Genomic DNA, 27,692 nt, shown 5'->3' on the forward strand with positions numbered 1-27,692 from the left:
GAGTAAGTCGGAGGGGGAGATGAACCATGAGAGACGATGGACTCTGAAAAACAAACTGAGGGTTCTAGAGGGAAGGGGGGTGGGGGGATGGGTTAGCCTGGTGATGGGTATTAAGGAGGGCACGTTCTGCGTGGAGCACTGGGTGTTATGCAGAAACAATGAATCATGGAACACTACATGAAGAACTAATGGTGTAATATGGTGATTAACATAACAATAAAAAAATTAAAAAAAATAAGGGATGCCAAGACCATTCAGTGGAAAAAGAAAAGTCTATTCATCAAATGGTGTTAGCACACCTAGATCTCCCCTTGCAGTAGAAGTAAGCTGGAACCCTATCTCACACAACAAACAATAATTACCTAAAATGGGTCAAAGATCTACATTTATGATCTAAAACTAGAAACATTAGGAGGAAAAACAGGTATAAATCTTCATGGCCTTAGATTTGGCAATAGATTCTTACAAAAGACACCAAATGCACATGTAACAAAGAAAAAATAGAGCAAAAGGATTTCATCAAAACAGAAGCATCTGTTTACTAGAGTGAAAAGACCATGGAGAAAGTTTAAAGACAATCTATGGAATGGGAGAAAAAATGAGCAAATCATATGTTTCATACAGTCTACTGTAGAATTAATAAAGAACTCTTACAGTTCAACAACCAAAAGTCAAACAATGAATTAAAAAATAGACAAAGGACTTGAATAGATGTTTATATATATATATATATGTATATATATATATATATATACATACAAATATTCAACAACCACATGAAAAGATGTTAAATATCATTAGTCATTTGGGAAATGCAAACCAAAACGATAGAGACATTGCCTGACATACACTAAAAAAGGCTATAAGAAAACAAAATGTAAGTACCAAGTGTTGCTGAGAATATATCTATGGAACCCTTGTGTTGCTGGTGAGGATGTAAAATGGTGCCACCGTTTTAGAAAAAGAGCCTGGTGTTCCTCAAAAAGTTGAACATAGAGTCACCTCATCACCCAGAAATTCCACTCCTATGTATGTATGCAAAAAGCTGAGAACAGTTATTCAAACAAAAACTTGTCCACCAATATTCATAGTAACACTATTCAAAATAGTCAAAAGGTGGCAACAACCCAAAGGTCCATCAGTGGATAAATAGATACACAAAAGGTACTATATCCACAATAATGGAATATTATTCAACCATAAAAAGGAAAGGAATACTACCACGTGTTACAACAGGGATTCCCCTTGAAAACATCATGCCGTGTGAAAGAAGCCAGACTATAAGGTCCTTATTGCATGATTCTATTGATATGAAATGTTTAGAATAGGCAAATCCACAGACTCAGAAAACAGACTGCTGGCTGCAGGATCTGGGGGTGGGAGAGATGGGAAGGAACTGTTAGTGGGTACACTATTTACTTTTGGGGTGATGAATATATTTTAGAAATGGAGGTGATGGTTGTACAACTCTGGGAGTGTACTAAGTGCTACTGAATTGTACATTTTGTTTAAAATGGTAAATTTTATTTTACTTGAATTTTACTCAACAAAACAAATCATACTTAAATATCAAATAATATTAAATTTACATTCTTCAAAATTAAACAACCTTTTAAAGATGTTTCTATTTTGTTATCTTAAATTCTTCATTATAATTATTTCATCTGTTGATAACTTATATTACAATGAAAATGTGTATAATTTACAGTTTTATTCATTTAACCTCTTAATTGGCTAAATGAAGCATCTGGAAATATGGAGATATAAGCATGGTCACACACTCCAGTGAGGCTGGGGCACAAATGTGGTGGGAACAGGCAGAGCAAAGCCTGGGGCAGACCCCTGTACTTACCTGTGCCTGCAGATTCATTGAAGGTCAATGTCCCATTGGGCAGGGCCTGGCTCAGGTTTCTCAGGACATCCTCAAGGCCAACAAGCAGGTTAGTGGCCACACAGTGCTGCTCTGAGTGGGGCAGAGCCTCCAGGTCCCCTGGAGTCTCCAGGAGCTCATCTACCTCCTGTATGAGGTCCTGGGGGTTGGGGACACAGAGCCAGTGAGCATGAAGACCCTGCCCACTCAGCCCCAGACAACAGACCCTGGAGACTCATAGGTAGATGAAGGTGGTACTGGATCAGAGTCCCGGGGTCTTTGCCCCCGGAATCCGGAAGTCAACCCTGTTCACAAATGCCAAGAATGACATTACCCCAGTGTCCAGAAACAGCAAGAAGAAAAGTCATTTGTGGGTGCAGGAGGTGTCTAACAGTGAGTAGGAATGCCTGCATGTCTGCTCTTCCCACCCACCCTGGGAGAGGCCTCAGAGAGGAAGCCAGTATGTTGGGGCTGCCTCCACCCAGGCCAAAGCTTGCCAGGCCTCTATGGGATGCCTCCACCTTGCCTCTCCTGGGATGTGCCCTTACCTGGAGGTGCCCTGAGCCAAGGCTGGCTTGAAGTCTCTGCGCAGATCTTGGACTCTTTCAAAGAAACGGGAGAGTCTCTAGGATAGATATGTACAGATCAGAGAGCCCGAATTGTGAGTGGGGGAGTTTGGGGAAAATGGGTGAATCAGGTGGGCTGCACAGAGGGATTCCTGCCTCCTGGTCCCTGCTGGAGCCACTCACCTGGCTCTTGATTCCAGGGGGTGGGGTCCAGGTGGGGAAGGACATCTCTGCAGGGGATAGAACACCATTCATTAGGTGCGAGAGTGTCTGTGTGTGTCAGGGGCGGGGTCTGAGTTCAGGTCAGACCAGGTACCTTCACAGGTGGTGTTCGGTTGATTATTCTGGAATCCGGGTTTGGGCTCCAGGCCCCAGAGACAACGGCACTTGTATGAGCCCATGGTGTTGATGCAGATGGTGGACTTGTGGCATGTAGGCTGCCCAGAACTGCACTCATCCACATCTGGGGACACAAAGATGGGAGTCAGGACCCCTTTCCCCTCTGTGCCTTCCCCCTTTTCCCTGTGTTAGTGTCTCCCCTTGGCTGGAGGTGATATCACCTGCTGACCCCACATCCTGGTGATGCAGGGGTCATGGGAAGTGTGCGGAGCCTGACATGTAGCACGTGAGCCCTGTACAGATGTGCAGGTTGTGACTATAGAAATACCTTTGTCCCAGGTAGTAATTAGCTGCTGTCTGGAGTCTCCAAAGAGCCTGCTCCTCAGTACCCCAGCTCCTTCCCCAAGACCCCCAGATCTTTTCCCAACCAGCCTCAAAAGAATGAACGCCTGGCACAACAGGGCACCCCAGGGGTCATTCTGTTTGGTTTGTGTGGGTGTCACTGAATATGTGATCAGATGTTCTGAGTGTGAGTCTCCAGAATGTGGTGTCTGGGCTCTGGACCCTCACAGACGGTGTTCGTGAGGTCATTGGGGGACCCAGGAACTGGCTTCCAGCCAGGGCAGCAGTGGCACTCATAGCCCCCAGTGTTGTTGAGGCAGTGGGTGGAGTTGTGGCATGGGTTCTGCCCTGCCGTGCATTCATTCACATCTGAGGACAAAGCCAGAGGGTCAGGGTCCCCTCCACTCACTGCAGCCATCCTGCCTGCCCTTTCTCTCAGATTCCTTAGTACTTCACACCAAGGAAACACACACACACACACACACACACATACACACACACACCATGTACCAGCCACCTAGCCTGTCAAGATAAACTTTATGATAGCATTTTCTATTGTAAAAACTCCATAATCTCAGATTGTCCCTGCAAGGTGGACAGGGTAGAACCATGTATGTGTGTCACCCACACAAAGCTGAGACCCTTCCCATATCATGCAGATTAGACTAGGTTTCAGGTTCAGGGAGAGGGGTAGGCTGTGAAGGGCCTCTAACCAGGGAGGCTGTGACACTGATCTGCCTTCATGTTGACTCAGTGGATGGACTAATGGCATGGGTGCAGTTTGGGACAGCAGTGACCAGCAGGGTCAGCCCTGCCCTGTACAGCCCAGATTCCCTGTCTCCTCACTGCTTGCTCTGAGCATACAAGGTCCTGAAAGTACTGCTGCATCTCCACTCCCAAGGCTCCTTATGGCAGCTTCCTTCAAGATGAACTGAGCAGGGACACTATCCTCCTTTTCAAGCAAAAACTATAGCAAAAGGAAACTGAGTCATGGGAGCTAGACTTCCCAATCAAGGCTCTTAGTCATTTCCTCCTCAGCTCAGGACTGAGCTTCCCCTTCTCAGATCTAGAAGTGACACTTCCTGCTTGTGACAGGTGAGGAAGGGCAAGTGTGGGGGTGCACAGAGAGGCAGGGGGCTCCAAAAGGGAACCCCAGGCTCAGAAGGCCCTGTTGCCTCCCTGCCCTGTGGTGGAATCTTCTGGAGAGGTGGGCACTGGCAGGTGTAGCTGCACTGGGTGTTGATGCAGATGCCATGGCTTTTACAGACTCTGGGTTTCAGCTGACATTCGTCCACAGCTGCAAGGGGAAGGAGAGGGTGATGGGTGCCTCCACTTGTTTCCCATGATAGGAGCATCTGGAAAGCCCCATTGTCTCTTCCCTGGTGAGTGGGTGCCTTTTCTAATTCACATTGAGGCATGCTATGGGCAAGCATGGTGGCTCAGATGTTCTGTTTCCAGGTGTTGCCAGAAGTGGACCAAGTCCTCCCTGTCTGCCCTGTCTGGTTCCCTTGGTCTCTCTGGACAGCTCCCAGGTAGGGCAGGGACATCATGGCCACCTGTGTTCCAGCCTGAGGACTTGGACAAGTCCAGGGTGGACCTTCCTGGGAACCAAGTGCAAGGGAAATACAGTGTTCCCCAAGCAGGACCATCTTGGCTCCCAGCGATGACTTTTGTCCTACTTTCCCAGAGCAACTGCTTGCTGCCTGAGTTGCCATTGGAATCCCTATGACCCTAGCAGGACAGCTTGTTCTCATCCACACTATCTCTGAGACTCCAGCTCCATGGAGATGGACCAAGACCCGTGCCTGAGCCAGGTTCCTCAAAGAGAAGGCTTTCATAGAGGAAGGGAGATGAAGATGATGCCAGACAGTCCTGGGCCACCCAGATAGTGGGCACCAAGCTGAGGAGGACAGTGGAGGCTGATATTCAGCCAAGCATTCTTGGGGTGATGAAGGTGACTTTTTCTGATTCCCATGAAGGCATGCCTAGACTGGCAGGAAGTGGTGAGAATCCACATCTGAGCAAGGCAAGTGGTGAGCAAGGGCTGATTGGCTGGAATGAGGAATGGGTGCTGATGGCGAGGGGTGCGGGGGTTTTTGTGTTCTTGGCCATGTGACCTTGTGGGCCCTGACAATGGGCTCAGCCTCCATCTTCTGTCCCCAAGTGATCTAAGTTGACATGGGACCTGGGTTGACCCCCTTGGAAGAGTATCAGGCTTGAGGCAATGGTCTCCTATTTGCCCTTTCTTGCCATTTGGTCCAGATGAGACCCTCTTCCATTCACCTGAATCTCCAAGTGTGTGGGGTGGTCTACATCACCCTTCCCACCCCCAACACAACCTCCCAGATCCTGGTCATCCAATTTGCCTCAGGTCAGTGAATTGAAATTATTAGGGAGAGTCAGGCAGAGCCTTACATGGGGAAATAGATGGAGGCCAAGCAGATGAGAAGCAAGTCAACCTGGAGGAAGCGTCTTCTCTAGGTGGGGATGTTGGCCAGGGGCAGGGCCAGCTGGGAACAATGGGCCCACCCTCGAATGCCCCTCCTCCCATGTTTCTGGACAGGGTCCCTGGATTCCTCAGGGCCCATGGGTCTGAGAGAGCTCCCAGTGTGGCCAAGCCCATGTGGGCTCCAGTGGGGGCACCATTCATCATGACAGTCATTGATGATGGTGATTGTGTTGGATCCATTGACGATGGATATTGTGTTGGAATAAACATGCTCTCAGCTTGTGAGGTATATGATGCCATCTCTCTCTTTTGCTTTATGAAAATAAGATGCCAACTAGGTATTTGCCCAAACATACAAAAATACTGACTCAAAGGGATGCATGCACCCCGATGTGTATAGCAGCATTATCAACAATAGCCAAACAATGGAAAGTACCCAAATGTCCATCAACTGAAGAATGGATAAGGAAGAAGTGGTATATATATATATATATCCAATGGAGTTTAGTCAGTCATCAAAAAGAATGAAATCTTGCCATTTGCAATGATATGGATGGAGCTAGAGATTATTTGCTAAGTGAAATAAGCCAGTCAGAGAAAAACAAATACCATATGATTTCACTCATATTTAAGAAAAAAAAAAAGATGAGCATAGAGGGGGGGAAAAATAGAGGCAAACCAGGAAACAGACTCTTAACTATAAAAACCAAAATGCTGGTTACCAGGGGGAAGTGAAGGGAGATGGGCTAAATAGGTGATGGGGATGAAGGTGGGCATATGTCCTGATGAGCACTCGGTGTTGTATAGAGGCGATGAATCACTAAATTCTACACCTGAACCTAATAGTACGCTGTATGTTACTTAACTGGAATTTAAATAAAAACTTAAAAAGAAAAGGAAAATAAATAAATAGATAAGAGAATATAAAAGAAGATGCCAGGCAGGCAAGGAGGACATTCCAAAATTACAGAAATGACCCTTTGGAGAGGGTTCTGAGCCTTGGAGTCTGGAAAGGGACAGGATACCAGGTAGGTGACCTGGACCTTCTCTGATGCCTGGAGAAAGTGCAGTGAATGACCCCAAAACTCATGGATGGGGAGATGGAAGGTGCAGGTGGTTCTCACCTTGACACGTGTTCTCGCTTTCATCCCTGAACACTCTTGCCCCAGAAGCAAGCTCATATCCTGGGCTGCATGTGCAGTGGTAGCTCCCCTCTGTGTTCTGGCAATCGCCGAATTTTCCACAGGACACTAGTGAAGGTGGTGCACACTCATTGATGTCTGGAACACAACAGGGCAAAGGGTCACCTCCCAAAGATGTGAGTTCCCATAGGGCAGAGGTGCTGGCCTCCAGCCTAACTCAACCAACAGGACTGGAGAGAACTCAGCTTGCAGATGGCATTCCTGGGGCAGGTCTGAGCTGGAGCCAGCTGCTCTGAATGTCTGCTCACTGTTCTGCATCTCTGCTCTCTGGCTGGGACTAAGGGCACCTAGATTCAGACACTCTGCTCTGCCATCACGGGGGCTAGAAGGAGGTCTGCATCCCCTTCTGCAGGCCTTGTGGGGTGGACAGAGGCACTGAATTTCTGGGGACCTGGGAGTGGGCTCCAGTCGGGGTGACCATGGCACTGAATGCCACTCTCGATGCTGAGTCAGTGAAGGGAGTCATGGCTGGAGTCTGTCCAGAGTAACATTCTTTCACATCTGAGGATAAAGCCAGATGCTCAAGCCCCTGCCCATTGACAGGCTCCACCTCCCATTACTCACAGTGACCCAGGTTCACCCCACAGTCCTCATCACCTGCTCCCCGAAGCTGCCAATGTCTGGCATTTTCAAGAAGCTCCGGGGTATCTCTGGAGGAGTCTTGCTATCTCCAACCCTAGAGGAAGTTTCTTTTATCTGAACCATCACAGATATGAAATGAGGAAGCAGCATGTAGGTTCTCACAGTTGAGTCACTGGTGGCTGTTGGCGGGGGGGTGGTTCTAGTCTCTTATCTCTCCCTGTTCTCAAAACATGAGAACAAAGAGTCCCATGAGCTAGGTTCATTGAGTATCTGAGGGACCCACAGAGCTGGGGGTCTCGGTCATTACTGCTAAAAATAACAGTTTAATAAGAACCAGCTGGACAAGAATGCATCAAAGCAGGGAAGAATGTTTTCTCCTGCACATTCCAATCAGGGCAACAGGACTTTTAGAGCCTGAAAGGACTCATGGCATCATGCTGAGTCAGGACAGGCAACTGGGTCCCCCAGAGCACAGTTTCCTACCTGAAATTGTGGACATCCCCTCTAAGGCCTCAGGCCCATGCTGTGGGTGTCAGCACCAGGACATGACAGGATATGGGAAGATGCACACCTGACACATTCATGTTCACCCCCCTCTGGGCAATAGGCCTGCCCTCCTCTCTTCTCAGATGGTGACAATGGTTGGACACCTGCCTTCAAGGTTGTTGGGTGGGGTGGAGTCAAGTGGGAGACAGGTGGGAATGAGGCATGTGGGAGGGGAAGACATGATGGTGAGAAATCCTCAACCTGACAGGTGTGCTCCCAGGAAGGAGCTGGGATCCAGGCACACCATCAGCAGGGCTCCTTGCCATGCTCACCCAGCCACGAGTCTCCATGAGACACACACACAAATGCAGGGGGATCTGCTAGGGATACCTCTGGGGCATGGAGGGGCTGGGTGGGAGTCACAACACCACCTTTTATTCCATGGTAGATTTACTTTTCCCCAAATATTAAATGGCACATGGATACTTAGAAGAACAAAGAAAATGTAAAAAAAAAAAAAATGAACACAAGAAAAATCACACATAAGTCCACTACTGGGACTACAGGGGAAATTTTAGGGATATTTTTTCTTATCTTTCCAAACATTAGGACTATTTTCCTTCGTTATTAGTAAATATGCATCTAAGATGATTTTCAGTACATGAAGAGTATTTCTTGGTGTAAAAACAGTGTGATTTCCCTTTTCCCCATTTTTATTGTAAAATTCACATAATATAAAATTTACCACCTTAACCATTTTAGTATAATCTCCTTTTATAGCCTGTGTTGTTGAAGAATAAAACTCAATTTTCAACCCAGATCTAGGTTCAACCACCTTACTAATTTTGGGACTTTGGACAGGTCACTCAATCTCTTTGAGCCCAAATTTGGTCATTTAAAAAATCATGTAGCTCTGCCTGCCTCATGGGACTGCTGTGAGAAGCAAGGTGGGAAACCATGACTGCAAGGGGGAGGTCTCCTCCCTGAGCTCACACTAGGAGGAGAGGCTGAGATTCCAGGCCCTGGCCTCTCCTTGCCTCTCCTTGCTTCCACAACCTCTCCCCTTTCCTTTAGTTATGAGAATAATCATAGTAATAACAGCAGTGACCATAATAAAGACTTGTGTTTGGCAGTCTGCTCCATACTAGTCTTTACCTAGTCTTCACACGTGTAAATTTTAAATCTCACTCCATCCATGAGGAGTAGGTTCCCTAATTTATAAACAAGCAAACTGAGGCATAGAGAGAAGAACATCTTCCCCCCATCACCTCCCTCCACCATCTCCATGCCCCTGCACCACCCCAAACCCCTGTACCTTCACAACGCTCAGTGCCACTGTAGAAGATCTCCCCAGATGAAGAATTGAATCCCGGAGAGCAACGACAGGAGGTGTCATTGAAAACAGCGGAGTTCGCAGGGCAATAGCGAGTTGAGTCTGTAATGATAGAGGCCGTGGGGACAGACATCACATTCAGAAGGGTCAAGAAATGGAGGGAGCCAGCTGCCAGCTAGGGGTCTAGGAGCAGAGGAGGGGAGGTGGAGGAAGGAGAGGAATGGCTGCCATTGGAAGAGGAAAAGACAGAAAACTCTGGACATTTGGGGAGGTAGAAATGGTTTCTGTTATCTCCAGAAGACCGGAGCCTCAGTGGGGTTGGTGGGCAGACTCACCGCTAGACTTCTGGGCTGCAGCTCCCAATGGCAACAGCAGCAGCATCAAGAGTCCTGGCACAGAAAAAACAGAGAGATGACACAGAGAGGAGATGGAGCTCCAGGTTCAACCCTTGTCCTCACGGCCATTGCATCCTGGGAGATGGCTCTGATGCTGTGGCCCATGGCTCTCCCAAGGCTTTTGTAATTTATGAAGATTTGAGGACCAGTCCTCTTCCCTCCCTCTCCCTGGACTCCCAAGGGATCACTCACTAACAGACACCATCCTTGTGGAACCTCCCTGCTACAGGTAAGGGGACAGAATATACACAGGTGATGTCAGGGACACAACTTAGGAATTCCAGCCTCTCCCAGGGCCACCTGGGTGGCTCAGTAGGTTGAGGTCCAACTCTGGCTTTCAGTTCAGGTCATGATGGAAATGGAGCCCTGCACCGGGCTCTGCGCTCAGTGGGGAGTCTACTTGGGATTTTTTTCCCTCTTCCTTTCCCTCCCCCTCTAACCCTCCCCCCACCAAATAAATAAATACATCTTTTAAAAAGAGGGGAAAAAAAGAAATTACAGCCTCTCCCATCAAAGGGGTTAAATCTTGAAGCACAGAGTCCTCAGATTGGTGTGCTCTGCCCACAGCCAGGTCCTTTTTTCTACGGCGATGGCGGAAATCTACCTTGAGGATTTCTCTTCCAGGATCACTCCCCCTGTTCAACATACATGTTTCAATGCAAACAATAAGAGCATGGGTTTGGGAGTGATCCCCAAGTCTGAGTCCCAGCTCACAGTGGTATTGGTCGGGCAGGAAGCCATGGAATCACAAGATGGGAAGCTGATGATAGGTGAGGGGTGAGAACTATCACACTAGCAGTTTGAGTCACCATCTCCTGGTTAAGTGGCCTCTCCAGGTGCAGCACCCATAGCTTCTATGGTTCCTTCCAAGTGAGCTCCTGGCCATCCTACAGTGCACTGAGGGCAACAGGCTTTCCCTTTACCTCCCAATCTGGTCCTGAGTGATGGGTCACTGGGCAGACATCATGGTATGAAAACCACTGCAGGTGTGAAGGAATCTACCCTACAGGCAATCACCTGGCCACCTATTAGAGTCTGTCATTCCATTCATGGGAGGCATTATGTTGCTGTGAAGGTGGTTTTTTAAGTGAGATTAACAGTTAAATCAGTAGACTCTGAGTAAAGCAGATTCTCTATAATATGGGTGGGCCTCATCCAATCAGTTGAAGACCTTAGGAGAAAAAAAGACTGACTTCTTCCAAGGAAGAGAAAATTCTGCTTCCAAACTGACTTCAGACTTGAGATGCAACATCAACATCCCTGGAAACATCCCTGGGTTTCCAGCCTACCCTACAGATTTTGGACTTTCCAACTTTAACTATTTCATAAACCAATTTTTTAAACTAACACATTCTCTCTCATCTCTCTATATAATAATACACACACATAAACATATATACATACACACACACATTTACATCTCTATACAGATAGATACATATACAGAAACTAGTGATTATGTTTTCTCTGGAGAACCTGGTTTAATACATGTAATAAAATGAGAAGCACTGATAAGTCCCCACGTTTGCCCTAGAAATAAGTTTAACTAAATTTCTTCTTTGAGAACTTAATATAACTGAGTTAATTCCAATCTTAAATTTTTTTCCTGCTCTCCCTTAGAGAGATAGTAGGAAATAAAGAATAGAGCAAATGTTAGAAATAAAGCAAAGAATGGAGAACATTCTCAAACAGGATAGAGATCCTGGATAGCTTTAGTTGCCCTACCTGGCAGCAACATTAGATGCCCATTCCTCATGGTGCTGACACGGGCAAGCCCAGCCACAGAAAATGCCATCTGGTCTTGATCTGGGTGTGCTGAAAAGACTTCCTGTTTACTTATGTCTTAGATGAGCTACTTAGTAAACTGCTGGTCTAGACACTCCTTTCCCCTGTGTTTTCCCATCATGAACATCTCTGAAAATCAAACTGCTCTTTTTAAGTATTTCCTTAGCATTTCTAGTATTCATACTGAAAGCCTCTTTGATACTTTTTCTATCATTTTGATATAGGAAGACCTCCCAAACATGAAGGTAATTCCACTGCTATTTTGGCCCCTATGAGGTCTGTGGCACAGAGTGAACAGATCATCTTTTTTCCATTATCTAGTAGCAGACATCTTTTTTCTTTTTTTTTTTTATTATGTTATGTTAGTCACCATACAGTACATCATTTGTTTTTGATGTAGTATTCCATGATTCATTGTTTGCTTATAACACCCAGTGCTCCATGCAATATGTGCCCTCCTTAACACCCATCACTGGGCTAACCCATCCCCCCCCTCTAAAACCCTCAGTTTGTTTCTTGGAGTCCATAGTCTCTCATGGTTCTTCTCCCCCTATAATATACCCCCTGCATTTTTCCTTTCCTTCTCCCTATGTCCTCCATGTGATTTCTTATGTTTCACAAATAAGTGAACAAATGATAATTGACATTCTCAGCTTGACTTATTTCACTTAGCATAATCTCCTCCAGTCCCATCAATGCTGATGCAAAAATTGGATATTCATCTTTTCTGATGGCTGAATAATATATCCAAGCCTCTAGCCAACTGACTTTACACCTTAAAGAACTGTGAGGAAAAAAACAAACTATGCCTAAGCCATGCATTAGAAAGGAAATAATTAAGACTAAAGCAGGGATCAATGAATTAGAAACCAGAAATACAGTAGATCAGATCAACAAAACCAGAAGCTGGTTCTTTGAAAGAATTAATAAGATCAATAAACCACTGGCCAGACTTATCCAAAAGAAAAGAGAAAGGAGAAAAAAAAGAAAAGAGAAAGGACCCAAATTAATAAAATTATGAATGAAAGGGGAGAGATCACGACTAACACCAAGGAAATAAAACAATTATTAGAAATTATTATCAGCAACTATATGCCAATAAATTAAGTAACGTGGAAGAAATGGATGCCTTCCAGAAACCTATAAACTACCAAGACTGAAACAGGAAGAAATTGACAACCTGAAGAGACCAATAACCAGTAACAACATTGAAGCAGTTATCAAAAACCTCCCAAAACACAAGAGCCCGGGGCCTGATGGATTCCCTGGGGAATTCTACCAAACTTTCAAAGAAGAAATAATACCTATTCTCCTAAAGCTGTCTCAAAAAATAGGAACAGCAGGAGAGCTTTCAGGCTCATTCTATGAGGCCAGCATTACCTTGATCCCCAAACCAGGCAAAGACCCCGTCAAAAAGGAGAATTTCAGACCGATATCCCTGATGAATATGGATTCCAAAATCCTCAACAAAATCCTAGCTAATAGGATCCAACAATACATTAAAAGGATCATCCACCACGACCAAGTGGGATTTATCCCCAGGAGGCAAGGGTGGTTCAACATTCAGAAATCAATCAGTGTGATAGAATACATTAAAAAGTGGAGAGAGAAGAACCATATGGTCCTCTCAATTGATGCAGAAAAAGCATTTGACAAAATACAGCATCCTTTCCTGATTAAAACTCTTCAGGGTATAGGGATAGAGGGAACATTCCTCAAGCTCATAAATTCCATCTATGAAAAGCCCACAGCGAATATCATCCTCAATGGGGAAAAGCTGAGAGCCTCTCCCTTAAGATCAGAAACAAATCAAGGATGCCCACTCTTGCCACTATTGTTCAACATAGTACTAGAAGTCCTAGCAACAGCAATCAGACAACGAAAAGAAAGAAAAGGTATTCAGATTGGCAAAGAAGCCAAACTCTCTCTTTTTGCAGATGACATGATATTTTATGTGGAAAATCCAAAAGACTCCACCCCTAAATTACTAGAACTCATTCAGCAAGTCAGTAATGTGGCAGGATACAAAATCAATGCACAGAAATCAGTTGCTTTCTTATACACTAACAATGCAACTGTAGAAAGAGAAATTAGAGAAATGATTCCATTTACAATAGCACCAAAAACTGTAAGTTACCTCAGAATAAACCTAACCAAAGAGGTAAAAGATCTGTACTCTAGGAACTACAGAACACTCATGAAAGAAATTGAAGAAGACACAAAAAGATGGAAAAACATTCCATGCTCATGGATCGGAAGAATAAACATTGTTAAAATGTCTATGCTACCCAGAGCAATCTATACCTTCAGTGCCATCCCGATCAAAATTCCAATGACATTTTTCCAAGTGCTGGAACAAACAATCCTAAAATTTGTATGGAATCAGAAAAGACCCCGAATCGCCAAGGAAATGTTGAAAAAGAAAAACAAAGCTGGGGGCATGATGTTGCCCGATTTCAAGCTACATTACAAAGCAGTGATCACCAAGACACCATGGTACTGGCACAAAAACAGAAATATAGACCAATGGAACAGAATAGAGAGCCCTGATATGGACCCTCAACTCTATGGTCAAATAATCTTCGACAAAGCAGGAAAAAATATGCAATGGAAAAAAGACAGTCTCTTCAATAAATGGTGCTGGGAAAACTGGACAGCCACATGCAGAAGAATGAAACTTGACCATTCTCTAACATCATACACAAAGATAAACTCAAAATGGATGAAAGACCTCCACGTGAGACAGGAATCCATCAAAATCCTAGAGGAGAACATAGGCAGTAACCACTTTGACATCGCCCACAGCAACTTCTTTCAAGATACATGTCCAAAAGCAGGTGAAACAAAAGCAAAAATGAACTTTTGGGACTTCATCAAGAGAAAAAGCTTCTGCACAGCAAAGAAAACAGTGAACAAAACAAGGAGGCAACCCACAGAATGGGAGAAGATATTTGCAAATGACGCTACAGATAAAGGGCTGGTATCCAAGATCTATAAAGAACTTCTTAAACTCAACACCCAAAACACAAATAATCAAGTCAAAAAATGGGCAGAGGACATGAAAAGACACTTCTCTGAAGATGACATACAAATGGCTAACAGACACATGAAAAAATGTTCAACATCATTAGCCATCAGGGAAATTCAAATCAAAACGACATTGAGATATCACCTTACACCAGTTAGAATGGCAAAAATGGACAAGGCAAGAAACAACAAATGTTGGAGAGGTTGTGGAGAAAGGGGAACCCTCGTTGGTGCGTTGGTGGGAATGCAAGTTGGTACAGCCCCTTTGGAAAACAGTGTGGAGGTGCCTCAAAAAAATTAAAATTAGAGCTACCCTATGACCCAGCAATTGTACTACTGGGTATTTACCCCAAAGACACAGATGTAGTGAAAAGAAGGGCCATAGGCCCCCCAGTGTTCTAGCAGCAATGTCCACAATCGCCAAACTGTGGAAAGAGCCGAGATGCCCTTCAACAGATGAATAGATGATATGTTGTCCATATACACAGACATCTTTAATTTTTCTTTTTTTAAATTATGTTATGTTAATCACCACACATTACATCATTAGTTTTTTTTTATTTTTTTATTGTTATGTTAATCACTATATATTACATCATTAGTTTTAGGTGCAGTGTTCCATGACTCATTGTTTGTTCATAACACCCAGTGCTCCATGCACAACGTGCCCTCCTCAATACCCATCACCAGGCTAACCCATCCCCCTAACCGCCTCTCCTCTAGAACCCTCAGTTTGTTTTTCAGAGTCCATCATCTCTCATGGTTCGTCTCCCCCTCTGACATACTCCCCTTTTCTTCCTCTCCTGTTATCTTCTTCTTTTTCTTTTTTCTTAAAATATGTTGCGTTATTTGTTTCAGAAGTACAGAACTGTGATTCAACAGTCTTGCACAATTCACAGCGCTCACCGTAGCACATACCCTCCCCAATGTCTATCACCCAGCCACCCCATCCCTCCCACCCCCAACCACTCCAGTAACACTCAGTTTCTTTCCTGAGATTAAGAATTCCTCATATCAGTGAGGTCATGTGATACATGTCTTTCTCTGATTGACTTATTTCACTCAGCATAACACCCTCCAGTTCCATCCACGTCGTTGCAAATGGCAAGATCTCATTCCTTTTGATGGCTGCATAATATTCCATTGTGTATATATACCACCTCTTCTTTATCCATTCATCTGTTGATGGGCATCTTGGCTCTTTCCACAGTTTGGCTATTGTGGATATTGCTGCTATAAACATTGGGGTACACGTACCCCTTCGGATCCCTACATTTCTATCTTTGTGGTAAATACCCAGTAGTGCAATTGCTGGATCGAACGGTAGCTCTAATTTCAACTGTTTGAGGAACCTCCATACTGTTTTCCAGAGGGGTTCCACCAGCTTGCATTCCCACCAACAGTGTAGGAGGGTTCCCCTTTCTCCACATCCCCGCCAACATCTGTCGTTCCCTGACTTGTTAATTTTAGCCATTCTGACGGGTGTGAGGTGGTATCTCATGGAGGTTTTGATTTGGATTTCCCTGATGCCGAGCTATGTTGAGCACTTTTTCATGTGCCTGTTGGCCATTTGGATGTCTTCTTTGGAAAAATGTCTGTTCATGTCTTCTGCCCATTTCTTGATTGGATTATTTGTTCTTTGGGTGTTGAGTTTGATAAGTTCTTTATAGATTTTGGATACTAGCCCTTTATCTGATATGTCATTTGCAAATATTTTCTCCCATTCTGTCGGTTGTCTTTTGGTTTTGTGGACTGTTTCTTTTGCTGTGCAGAAGCTTTTTATCTTGATGAAACCCCAATAGTTCATTTTTGCCCTGGCTTCCCGTGCCTTTGGCGATGTTTCTAGGAAGAAGTTGCTGCGGCTAAGGTCGAAAAGGTTGCTACCTGTGTTCTCCTTTAGGATTTGGATGGACTCCTGTCTCACGTTTAGGTCTTTCAACCATCTGGAGTCTATTTTTGTGTGTGGTGTAAGGAAATGGTCCAGTTTCATTCTTCTGCATGTGGCTGTCCAATTTTCCCAACACCATTTGTTGAAGAGACTGTCTTTTTTCCATTGGACATTCTTTCCTGCTTTGTCAAAAATAAGTTGACCATAGAGTTGAGGGTCCATTTCTGGGCTCTCTATTCTGTTCCATTGATCTATGTGTCTGTTTTTGTGCCAGTACCATACTGTCTTGATGATGACAGCTTTGTAATAGAGCCGGAAGTCCGGAATTGTGATGCCGCCAGCTTTCTTTTCTTTTTCAGTATTCCTCTGGCTATTCTGGGTCTCTTCTGGTTCCATACAAATTTTAGGATTATTTGTTCCATTTCTTTGAAAAAAGTGGATGGTATTTTGATGGGGATTGCATTGAATGTGTAGATTGCTCTAGGTAGCATTGACATCTTCACAATGTTGATTCTCCCAATCCATGAGCATGGAACGTTTTTCCATTTTTTTGTGTCTTCTTCAATTTCTTTCATGAGTATTTTATAGTTTTCTGAGTACAGATCCTTTGCCTCTTTGGTTAGATTGATTCCTAGGTATCTAATGGTTTTGGGTGCAATGTAAATGGGATAGACTCCTTGATTTGTCTCTCTTCTGTCTTGTTGTTGGTGTATAGGAATGCCACTGATTTCTGTGCATTGATTTTATATCCTGCTACTTTACTGAATTCCTGTATGAGTTCTAGCAGTTTTGGGGTGGAGTCTTTTGGGTTTTCCACATACAGTATCATATCATCTGCAAAGAGTGAGTGTTTGACTTCCTCTTTGCGGATTTGGATGCCTTTGATTTCTTTTTGTTGTCTGATTGCTGTGGCTAGGACTTCTAATACTATGTTGAATAGCAGTGGTGAGAGTGGACATCCCTGCCGCGTTCCTGACCTTAGGGGAAAAGTTCTCAGCCTTTCCCCATTGAGAATGATATTCGCTGTAGGTTTTCCGTAGATGGCTTTTATGATATTGAGGTATGTACCCTCTATCCCTATACTCTGAAGAGTTTTGATCAAGAAAGGATGTTGTACTTTGTCAAATGCTTTTTCTGCATCTATTGAGAGGATCATATGATTCTTGTTCTTTCTTTTGTTAATGTATTGTATCACGTTGATTGATTTGCGGATGTTGAACCAGCCTTGCAGCCCAGGAATAAATCCCACTTGGTCGTGGTGAATAATCCTTTTAATGTACTGTTGGATCCTATTGGCTAGTATTTTGGTGAGAATTTTTGCATCCATGTTCATCAAGGATATTGGTCTGTAATTCTCTTTTTTGATGGGATCTTTGTCTGGTTTTGGGATCAAGGTAATGCTGGCCTCATAAAATGAGTTTGGAACTTTTCCTTCCATTTCTATTTTTTGGAACAGTTTCAGGAGAATAGGTATTAATTCTTCTTGAAATGTCTGATAGAATTCCCCTGGGAAGCCATCTCGCCCTGGGCTTTTGTTTCTTGGGAGATTTTTGATGACTGTTTCAATTTCCTTAGTGGTTATAGGTCTGTTCAGGTTTTCTATTTCTTCCTGGTTCAATTTTGGTAGTTGATACATCTCTAGGAATGCACCCATTTCTTCCAGGTTATCTAATTTGCTGGCATAGAGTTGCTCATAATATGTTCTTATAATTGTTTGTATTTCTTTGGTGTTGCTTGTGATCTCTCCTCTTTCATTCATGATTTTGTTGATTTGGGTCATTTCTCTTTTCTTTTTGATCAGTCTGGCCAGGGGTTTATCAATCTTGTTAATTCTTTCAAAGAACCAGCTCCTAGTTTCGTTGATGTGTTCTACTGTTCTTTTGGTTTCTAGTTCATTGATTTCTGCTCTGATCTTTATGATTTCTCTTCTCCTGCTGGGTTTAGGCTTTCTTTGCTGTTCTTTCTCCAGCTCCTTTAGGTGTAGGGTTAGGTTGTGTATTTGAGACCTTTCTTGTTTCTTGAGAAAGGCTTGTATTGCTATATACTTTCCTCTCAGGACTGCCTTTGCTGTATCCCAAAGATTTTGAACAGTTGTGTTTTCATTTTCATTGGTTTCCATGAATTTTTTTAATTCTTCTTTAATTTCCTGGTTGACCCATTCATTCTTTAGTACGATGCTCTTTAGCCTCCATGTATTTGAGTTCTTTCCGACTTTCCTCTTGTGGTTGAGTTCTAGTTTCAAAGCATTGTGGTCTGAAAATATGCAGGGAATGATCCCAATCTTTTGGTACCGATTGAGACCTGATTTGTGACCTAGGATGTGATCCATTCTGGAGAATGTTCCATGGGCACTAGAGAAGAATGTGTATTCCGTTGCTTTGGGATGGAATGTTCTGAATATGTCTGTGAAGTCCATTTGGTCCACTGTGTCATTTAAAGTCTTTATTTCCTTGTTGATCTTTTGCTTAGATGATCTGTCCATTTCAGTCAGGGGGGTGTTAAAGTCCCCCACTATTATTGTATTGTTGTCAATGTGTTTCTTTGCTTTTGTTATTAATTGCCTTATATAATTGGCTGCTCCCATGTTCGGGGCATAGATATTTACAATTGTTAGATCTTCTTGTTGGATAGACCCTTTAAGTAGGATATAGTGTCCTTCCTCATCTCTTATTACAGTCTTTGTTTTAAAATCTAGTTTGCCTGATCTAGGGATTGCCACCCCAGCTTTCTTTTGGTGTCCATTAGCATGGTAAATGGTTTTCCACCCCCTCATTTTCAATCTGGGGGTGTCTTTGGGTGTAAAATGAGTCTCTTGCAGACAGCATATTGATGGGTCTTGTTTTTTAATCCAATCTGATAGCCTGTGTCTTTTGATTGGGGCATTTAGCCCATTTACACTCAGGGTAACTATTGAAAGGTATGAATTTAGTGCCGTTGTATTACCTGTAAGGTGACTGTTAACTGTCTGTTGTCTGTGTTCGTTTCTGCTCTTTGCTGCTTTTAGGTTCTCTCTTTGCTTAGAGGACCCCTTTCAATATTTCTTGGAGGGCTGGTTTCGTGTTTGCAAATTCCTTTAGTTTTTGTTTGTTCTGGAAGCTTTTTATCTCTCCTTCTATTTTTAATGATAGCCTAGCTGGATATAGTATTCTTGGCTGCATATTTTTCTCGTTTAGTGCTCTGAAGATATCTTGCCAGTCCTTTCTGGCCTGCCAGGTCTCTGTGGATAGGTCTGTTGCCAATCTAATGTTTCTACCATTGTAGGTTACATATCTCTTCTCCCGAGCTGCTTTCAGGATTTTCTCTTTGTCTCTGAGACTCGTAAGTTTTACTATTAGATGTCGGGGTGTTGACGTATTTTTATTGATTTTGAGAGGGGTTCTCTGTGTCTCCTGGTTTTAATGCCTATTTCCTTCCTCACATTAGGGAAGTTCTCTGCTATAATTTGCTCCAATATACCTTCTGCCCCTCTCTCTCTCTCTTCTTCTTCTGGGATCCCAATTATTCTAATGTTGTTTCGTCTTATTGTATCACTTATCTCTCGAATTCTGCCCTCGTGATCCTGTAGTTGTTTCTCTCTCTTTTTCTCAGCCTCTTTATTTTCCATCATTTGGTCTTCTATATTGCTGATTCTCTCTTCTGCCTCATTTATCCTAGCATTTAGTGCCCCCATTTTTGATTGCACCTCATCAATAGCCTTTTTGATTTCGATTTGGTTAGATTTTAGTTCTTTTCTTTCTCCAGAAAGGGTTTCTCTAATAACTTCCACGCTTTTTTCAAGCCCAGCTAGTATCTTTAAAGTCATGATTCTGAACTCTAGGTCCGACATCGTAGTAATGTCCGTATTGAGTAGGTCCCTGGCTGATGGTACTACCTCTTGTTCTTTTTGCTGAGGTGATTTCTTTCGTCTTGTCATTTTGTCCAGAGGAGAATAGATGAATGAGAGAACAAAAGGCTAACAGGTTTACAAAGTCCCCAGCAAATATACTGTATACAAATCAGAAAAGACCTGAAACCAGGGGAAAAGAAAGGGAAAGAAAGAAAAAAGAAAGAGAAAAAGAAAAAAAAAAGAAAAAAAGATAAAAACAAAAACAAAACAATTCAAAAAAGGCAGAATATGATCAAATATGATCAGGCTAGTGCATAGATCAGTGCCACACACTAGATTTTGGGCGTATTTTGGTCTGTTAGAAAAAAGTGCCTCCTAAAATTTTAAAGGAAGAGCCCGCAACTCTGCTCTGTCTCTGCAGCCGGCTTCCCTGCTCTGATACCTGGGAGCTCTGGCGCACTCAGGCACTACCGGTCTCTCTGTGACCCCAAGGGTCCTGAGACCACACTGTCCCGGGAGGATTCCACCCCCTGCTTAGCCACTGCAGCGACTTCCCTCTGCCGAGCCGACTTCCAAAAGGTCCGATTTTGTGCTCCGCGGCTCTATCACTTGCCAGAAGCGGCCGACGGAGGCCCCTCCCCCGCCGTCTATCCTCCCGAATATCGCCTCCGATTCACTTCTCCACACGCCCTACCTTCCAGTAAGTGGTCGCTTCTCTGTTCAGAGAGTTGTTGCTACTCTCCTCTTCGATCTCCTGTTGAGTTCGTAGGTGTTCAGAATGGTTTGATCCCTATTCAGCTGAATTCCTGAGACCAGACAAAATCTAGGTCTCCTACTCCTCCGCCATCTTGCTCCGCCCCCTAGCCTACATCATTAGTTTTTGATGTAGTGTTCTATGATTCATTATTTGCATATAACACCCAGTGTTCCATGCAGAACGTGCCCTCTTAATACCCATCACCAGGCTAACCCATCCTCCTAACCCCCTCCCCTCTGGAACCCTCAGTTTGTTTTTTAGAGTCCCGTTGCCTCTCATGGTTCATCTCCCCCTCTGATTTCCCCCCCTTCATTCTTCCCCTCCTGTTATCTTCTTCTTTTTTTTCTTTTTTTTTTTAACATATAATGTATTATTTGTTTCAGAGGTACAGGTCTGCGATTCAACAGTCTTGCACAATTCACAGCGCTCACCATAGCACATACCCTCCCCAATGTCTATCACCCAGCCACCCCATCCCTCCCACCCCCCACCACTCCAGCAACCCTCAGTTTGTTTCCTGAGATTAAGAATTCCTCATATCAGTGAGGTCATATGATACATGTCTTTCTCTGATTGACTTATTTTGCTCAGCATAACGCTCTCTAGTTCCATCCACGTCGTTGCAAACAAACATCATTATTTTTAAGTTTTATTTTGAAATAAACATAGATTGACAAGATGTTTCAAAAACAATACCTAGTTGCTGGAGTGGTGGGGGGTAGGAGGGATGGGGTGGCTGTGTGATGGACATCGGGGAGGGTATGAGAGCTGTGGTGAGTGCTGTGAATTGTGTAAGACTGATGAATCACAGACCTGTACTTCTGAAACAAATAATACATTATATGTTAAAAAAAAGAAGAAGAAGAAGAAGAAGATAGCAGGAGAGGAAGAATGAAGGGGGGGAAATCGGACAGGGAGACAAACCATGAGAAACTATGGACTCTGAGAAACAAACTGAGGGTTCTAGAGGGGAGGGGGGTGGCGGGATGGGTTAGCCTGGTGATGGGTATTAAAGAGGGCATGTTCTGCATGGAGCACTGGGTGTTATACGCAAACAATGAATCATGGAACCCTACATCAAAAACGAATGATGTAATGTATGGTGATTAACATAACATAATTTAAAAAAAAAACAATACCTAGAGGTCCTTCCCCTGGCTTCCTGCAAAAGATATATTTTATGTATTTGGGTTCTTATGTAACAGTAGTCAAATATCTAAACCAAGAAACTGACATTAGCACAATGGGAGTGTACAGTTTTGTGACATTTTATCACATGTGTGGGTTCCTGTAACTGTCCGTGCAATAAATTAGATAAGTATCCCATCACGGCAAAGCTCTCCCTCATGCAACCCCAACAATCCTAAACCCTGGCAGGTCTAGAACCAAGGTGTTTTTATTCTTCAGCAATACTCAACACAGTCTGAGATACACATTTATTGACAAAGTAAATATTCCTGATGTTTTAAAAGATGAGAAAAACATACCCAAAATGTTCCACTACTCTCTGATGGAATTATGGTGATTTTCTTTGCATTTTTACATTTTCTTTGTTTTCCCCATGTCCGTGTGTAGTAAAATTGAGCACTGCCATAATAATATAGTATTAAAGAGGTGTCATAAACCACAGAAATTTTTTCTCAAATTTTTCCTGGAGGCTGGATTCCAAGGTCAATATGTCAGCAGTGTTGGTTTCTGGCAAGAGCTCTCTCTTGACTTGTAGATGGCTGCCTGCACCCTGTGTCCTCATATGATCTTTCCTCTGCGTATGGAGAAAGAGTGGGAGAGAGAGGGAAGGAGGGAGGGAGGGAAGGATAGAAACAGAGAGGGAGGGATGAAGGGAGAGAGAAAACATTGGTGTCCTCTAGTTACAAACCAGAGCTCTTCACTCTGCATCCCCCTGGCCACATGCCTGCACTGCCCTAATCCCCACCGCTCTTCCTCTGGCCTGTATTCCTTCCACAAAGTACTTCTGTGCTGCTCCTAGGGCTGAGGACTCCAGATGCCCCATAATCTTGGATGTGCCCCTCCACCACCCTCAAGCCTCTGTACCTTTACAACCCATCATGGGATTGCTGAAGATCTCCCCACAAGGAAATATGAATCTGGATAACAGCAACAGGCTGGGGTATTTTTTTTTAAGATTTTTATTTATTTATTGAGAGAGAGAGAGAATGGTAGAGAGAGAGCATGAGAGGGAAGAAGGTCAGAGGGAGAAGCAGACTCCCCGCTGAGCAGGGAGCCGGATGCGGGACTCGATCCCGGGACTCCAGGATCGTGACCTGAGCCGAAGGCAGTCACTTAACCAACTGAGCCACCCAGGCGCCCCAGGCTGGGGTATTAAGGAGGGCACATATTTCATGGAGCATTGGGTGTTATACACAAACATGAATCATGGAACACTACATCAAAAGCTAATGATGTACTGTATGGTGACTAACATAACATAATTTTAAAAAAAGAAGCAGTGGTATATATTTATACAATTTAATATTACTCAGCCATCAAAAAGAAGTCTTGCTATTTGCAAGGATGGAACTGAAGGGTATTATGTTAAGTAAAATGATTCAGTCAGAGAAAGACAAATACCATATAATTTCACTCATACATGGAATTTAAGAAACAAAACAGATGAATAGAGGGGAAGGGAAGGAAACAAAATAAGATGAAAATTGAGCAGGAGGCAAACCACATGAGACGCTGAACTCTAGGAAACCATCTGAGGGTTGCTGGAGGGGAGGTGAATGGGGGGATGTGGTAATTGGGTTTTGGGCATTAAGGAGGGCAATTGATGTAATGAGCACTGGGTATCATATGCAACTGGCTAATCATTAAATTCTACCTATGAAACTGTTAAAAATAAATAAATAAATAAAGATATGGGGACAAATGCTGAGATCAGCCTCCCAAGCCACAACCTAGGGATACAGCCATCCGTTGACCCTAGTGCTCCTTACCACCTGCCTTCCCTAGCCAGGGTTTGTTCCACGTCTACCATGTCCCCACAGGCACAAGGTCCCATAGATCACAGTAACTACTATACTGTATGTTCCTTTTCTTCTGGTTTCCCACCTTACACATTGTTGTGGACTAAATGTTTGTGACCCTTTACCCAATTCACATGTTGAATCCCTAGCCCCTCGCCCCCATGTGTGGTATTTGGTGATGGGGTTTGTGGGAGATAATTAGAATGAGATCAGTGTGGGCCCCTTATGTTGGGATTAGTGACCTTGTAAGAAGAAACATCTGAGGGGAGGGGGGGGCGGAGCAAGATGGCGGAGGAGTAGGAGACCTAGATTTTGTCTGGTCTCAGGAATTCAGCTGAATAGGGATCAAACCATTCTGAACACCTACGAACTCAACAGGAGATCGAACGGGAGAGTAGCAACAACTCTCTGAACAGAGAAGTGACCACTTACTGGAAGGTAGGACGTGCGGAGAAGTGAATCCGAGGCGATATTCGGGAGGATAGACGGCGGGGGAGGGGCCTCCGCCGGCCGCCTCTGGCAAGTGCTAGAGCCGCGGAGCACAAAATCGGGCCTTTTAAAAGTTGGCTCGGCGGAGGGACGTCGCTGCAGTGGCTAAGCGGGGGGTGGAATCCTCCCGGGACAGTGTGGTCTCAGGACCCTTGGGGTCACAGAGAGACCGGGGGTGCCTGAGTGCGGCAGAGTTCCCAGGTGTCGGGGCGGGGAAGCCGGCTGCAGATACGGAGCAGAGTCGCGGGCTCTCAGCTCGGGGTTGCCATAAACTGTGATCTGCGGCCCAGTCGGGGCACGGCTCCCCCAGCAAGGACCCAACAAGCAGCAGATCCGGGGAGACTCCCCTTCCTTCCCGGGGAGGAGCGGTGCGGGAACGCACTGCAGGGATCTGCTGGGTTTGGAGACTCCGAGCGGGGTCGGGTGCCAGAGATAGCAACGCTCGATCACAGGCCGGGTGAGCACGGAGTGCGGCCAGAGACCGGGGACACGGGAGTGACTGCTTTTCTCTGGGGGCGCACTGAGGAGTGGGGCCCCGAGTTCTCGGCTCCTCTGGGCGGAGACTGGGAGGCCGCCATTTTCGCCCTGGTCCTCCAAAGCTGTACCGAGAGCTTGCAGGGAACAAAAGCTCCTGAGAGCAAACTGGAGCAGCTTCCTTAGCCCGGACCGACAAGGGCGGGGCAATTCCGCCTCCGGCAAAGACATTTGGAAACCACAGCAACAGGCCCCTCCCCCAGAAGATCAACACAAACAGCCAGCAAGCCAAGACCAAGTTGATCGATCAAGGAGAATAGGAGAACTCCAGCGCTAGGGGAATACTGCACATAGATTCATGGCTTCTTTTTTTTTTTTTTTTACCATGATTCATTATTTCATCAAAGTTAATTTTTGTTGACTTTTTTTTATTTTTCTTTTTCCCTTTTTCAACCAACATCTTATAAATCCCTTTTTTAAAAAAAAACATTTTTTATTTTTTTTTCATTTTTAGAGTCATATTTTATCCCTTCATAGTAGTTATCCTTGTTTTTGGCATATATATATAAGTTGTTCTCTCTTTAAAATTTTGAGGTACAGTTTCTTCTAACAGATCAAAATATACCCTAAACCACTAGTGTATGGCTTTGTTCTAGTCTCCTGCCTGATCACATTCTCTCCCTTTTTCCTTTTTTTTTTTCCTTAAATCTTCTTTCTTTTTTCAAACACCTTATCTTACCAAGTCCTTTTATAAAATCTTTTATAATTTTCATCTTTACAGTCATCTTCCATCCCTTCATTGTATCAACCCTTATTTTGTACATATATGTCTTTCTTCCTTTAAAATTTTAGGAGGCACTTTTTTCTAACAGACCAAAATACGCCCAAAATCTAGTGTGTGGCACTGATCTATGCACTAGCCTGATCATATTTGATCATATTCTGCCTTTTTTGAATTGTTTTGTTTTTGTTTTTATCTTTTTTTTCTTCTTTTTTTTCTTTTTCTCTTTCTTTTTTCTTTCTTTCCCTTTCTTTTCCCCTGGTTTCAGGTCTTTTCTGATTTGTATACAGTATATTTGCTGGGGACGTTGTAAACCTGTTAGCCTTTTGTTCTCTCATTCATCTATTCTCCTCTGGACAAAATGACAAGACGAAAGAAATCACCTCAGCAAAAAGAACAAGAGGTAGTACCATCAGCCAGGGACCTACTCACTACGGACATTAGTACGATGTCGGACCTAGAGTTCAGAATCATGACTTTAAAGATACTAGCTGGGCTTGAAAAAAGTGTGGAAGTTATTAGAGAAACCCTTTCTGGAGAAAGAAAAGAACTAAAATCTAACCAAATCGAAATCAAAAAGGCTATTGATGAGGTGCAATCAAAAATGGGGGCACTAAATGCTAGGATAAATGAGGCAGAAGAGAGAATCAGCGATATAGAAGACCAAATGATGGAAAATAAAGAGTCTGAGAAAAAGAGAGAGAAACAACTACAGGATCACGAGGGCAGAATTCGAGAGATAAGTGATACGATAAGACGAAACAACATTAGAATAATTGGGATCCCAGAAGAAGAAGAGAGAGAGAGAGGGGCAGAAGGTATATTGGAGCAAATTATAGCAGAGAACTTCCCTAATGTGAGGAAGGAAACAGGCATTAAAATCCAGGAGGCACAGAGAACCCCTCTCAAAATCAGTAAAAATAGGTCAACACCCCGACATCTAATAGTAAAACTTACGAGTCTCAGAGACAAAGAGAAAATCCTGAAAGCAGCTCGGGAGAAGAGATATGTAACCTACAATGGTAGAAACATTAGATTGGCAACAGACCTATCCACAGAGACCTGGCAGGCCAGAAAGGACTGGCAAGATATCTTCAGAGCACTAAACGAGAAAAATATGCAGCCAAGAATACTATATCCAGCTAGGCTATCATTGAAAATAGAAGGAGAGATAAAAAGCTTCCAGAACAAACAAAAACTAAAGGAATTTGCAAACACGAAACCAGCCCTCCAAGAAATATTGAGAGGGGTCCTCTAAGCAAAGAGAGAACCTAAAAGCAGCAAAGAGCAGAAACGAACACAGACAACAGACAGTTAACAGTCACCTTACAGGTAATACAATGGCACTAAATTCATACCTTTCAATAGTTACCCTGAATGTAAATGGGCTAAATGCCCCAATCAAAAGACACAGGCTATCAGATTGGATTAAAAAACAAGACCCATCAATATGCTGTCTGCAAGAGACTCATTTTACACCCAAAGACACCCCCAGATTGAAAGTGAGGGGGTGGAAAACCATTTACCATGCTAATGGACACCAAAAGAAAGCTGGGGTGGCAATCCTTATATCAGACAAACTAGATTTTAAAACAAAGACTGTAATAAGAGATGAGGAAGGACACTCTATCCTACTTAAAGGGTCTATCCAACAAGAAGATCTAACAATTGTAAATATCTATGCCCCGAACATGGGAGCAGCCAATTATATAAGGCAATTAATAACAAAAGCAAAGAAACACATTGACAACAATACAATAATAGTGGGGGACTTTAACACCCCCCTGACTGAAATGGACAGATCATCTAAGCAAAAGATCAACAAGGAAATAAAGACTTTAAATGACACAGTGGACCAAATGGACTTCACAGACATATTCAGAACATTCCATCCCAAAGCAACGGAATACACATTCTTCTCTAGTGCCCATGGAACATTCTCCAGAATGGATCACATCCTAGGTCACAAATCAGGTCTCAATCGGTACCAAAAGATTGGGATCATTCCCTGCATATTTTCAGACCACAATGCTTTGAAACTAGAACTCAACCACAAGAGGAAAGTCGGAAGGAACTCAAATACATGGAGGCTAAAGAGCATCGTACTAAAGAAT

At 43.8% G+C, this 27,692-nt stretch overlaps 1 protein-coding gene across 1 annotated transcript in view; it reads right to left on the reverse strand.

Annotated features, from left to right (window-relative positions):
* LOC114197679 (adhesion G protein-coupled receptor E2-like) overlaps window positions 1–11,359 on the reverse strand; it is a 44,379-nt gene extending 33,020 nt beyond the window's left edge. Inside the window, exons 1-9 of the mRNA XM_088023480.1 lie at window positions 11,290–11,359; window positions 9,505–9,558; window positions 9,152–9,271; window positions 6,691–6,846; window positions 2,753–2,899; window positions 2,620–2,666; window positions 2,419–2,495; window positions 2,015–2,030; window positions 1,853–1,866 (exon numbers count right to left, since the gene is read on the reverse strand). Of these exons, the coding sequence (XP_087879606.1) occupies window positions 1,853–1,866; window positions 2,015–2,030; window positions 2,419–2,495; window positions 2,620–2,666; window positions 2,753–2,899; window positions 6,691–6,846; window positions 9,152–9,271; window positions 9,505–9,558; window positions 11,290–11,359 (701 nt within the window). The remainder of the gene's footprint in view (window positions 1–1,852; window positions 1,867–2,014; window positions 2,031–2,418; window positions 2,496–2,619; window positions 2,667–2,752; window positions 2,900–6,690; window positions 6,847–9,151; window positions 9,272–9,504; window positions 9,559–11,289) is intronic.
* Window positions 11,360–27,692: the final 16,333 nt, after the last annotated feature.

The sequence above is a fragment of the Eumetopias jubatus genome, unplaced genomic scaffold, assembly GCF_037043125.1.
Source record: "Eumetopias jubatus isolate StellerSeaLion01/CBP00866 unplaced genomic scaffold, mEumJub1_p1.0 scaffold_1, whole genome shotgun sequence".
NCBI lineage: Eukaryota > Metazoa > Chordata > Mammalia > Carnivora > Otariidae > Eumetopias > Eumetopias jubatus.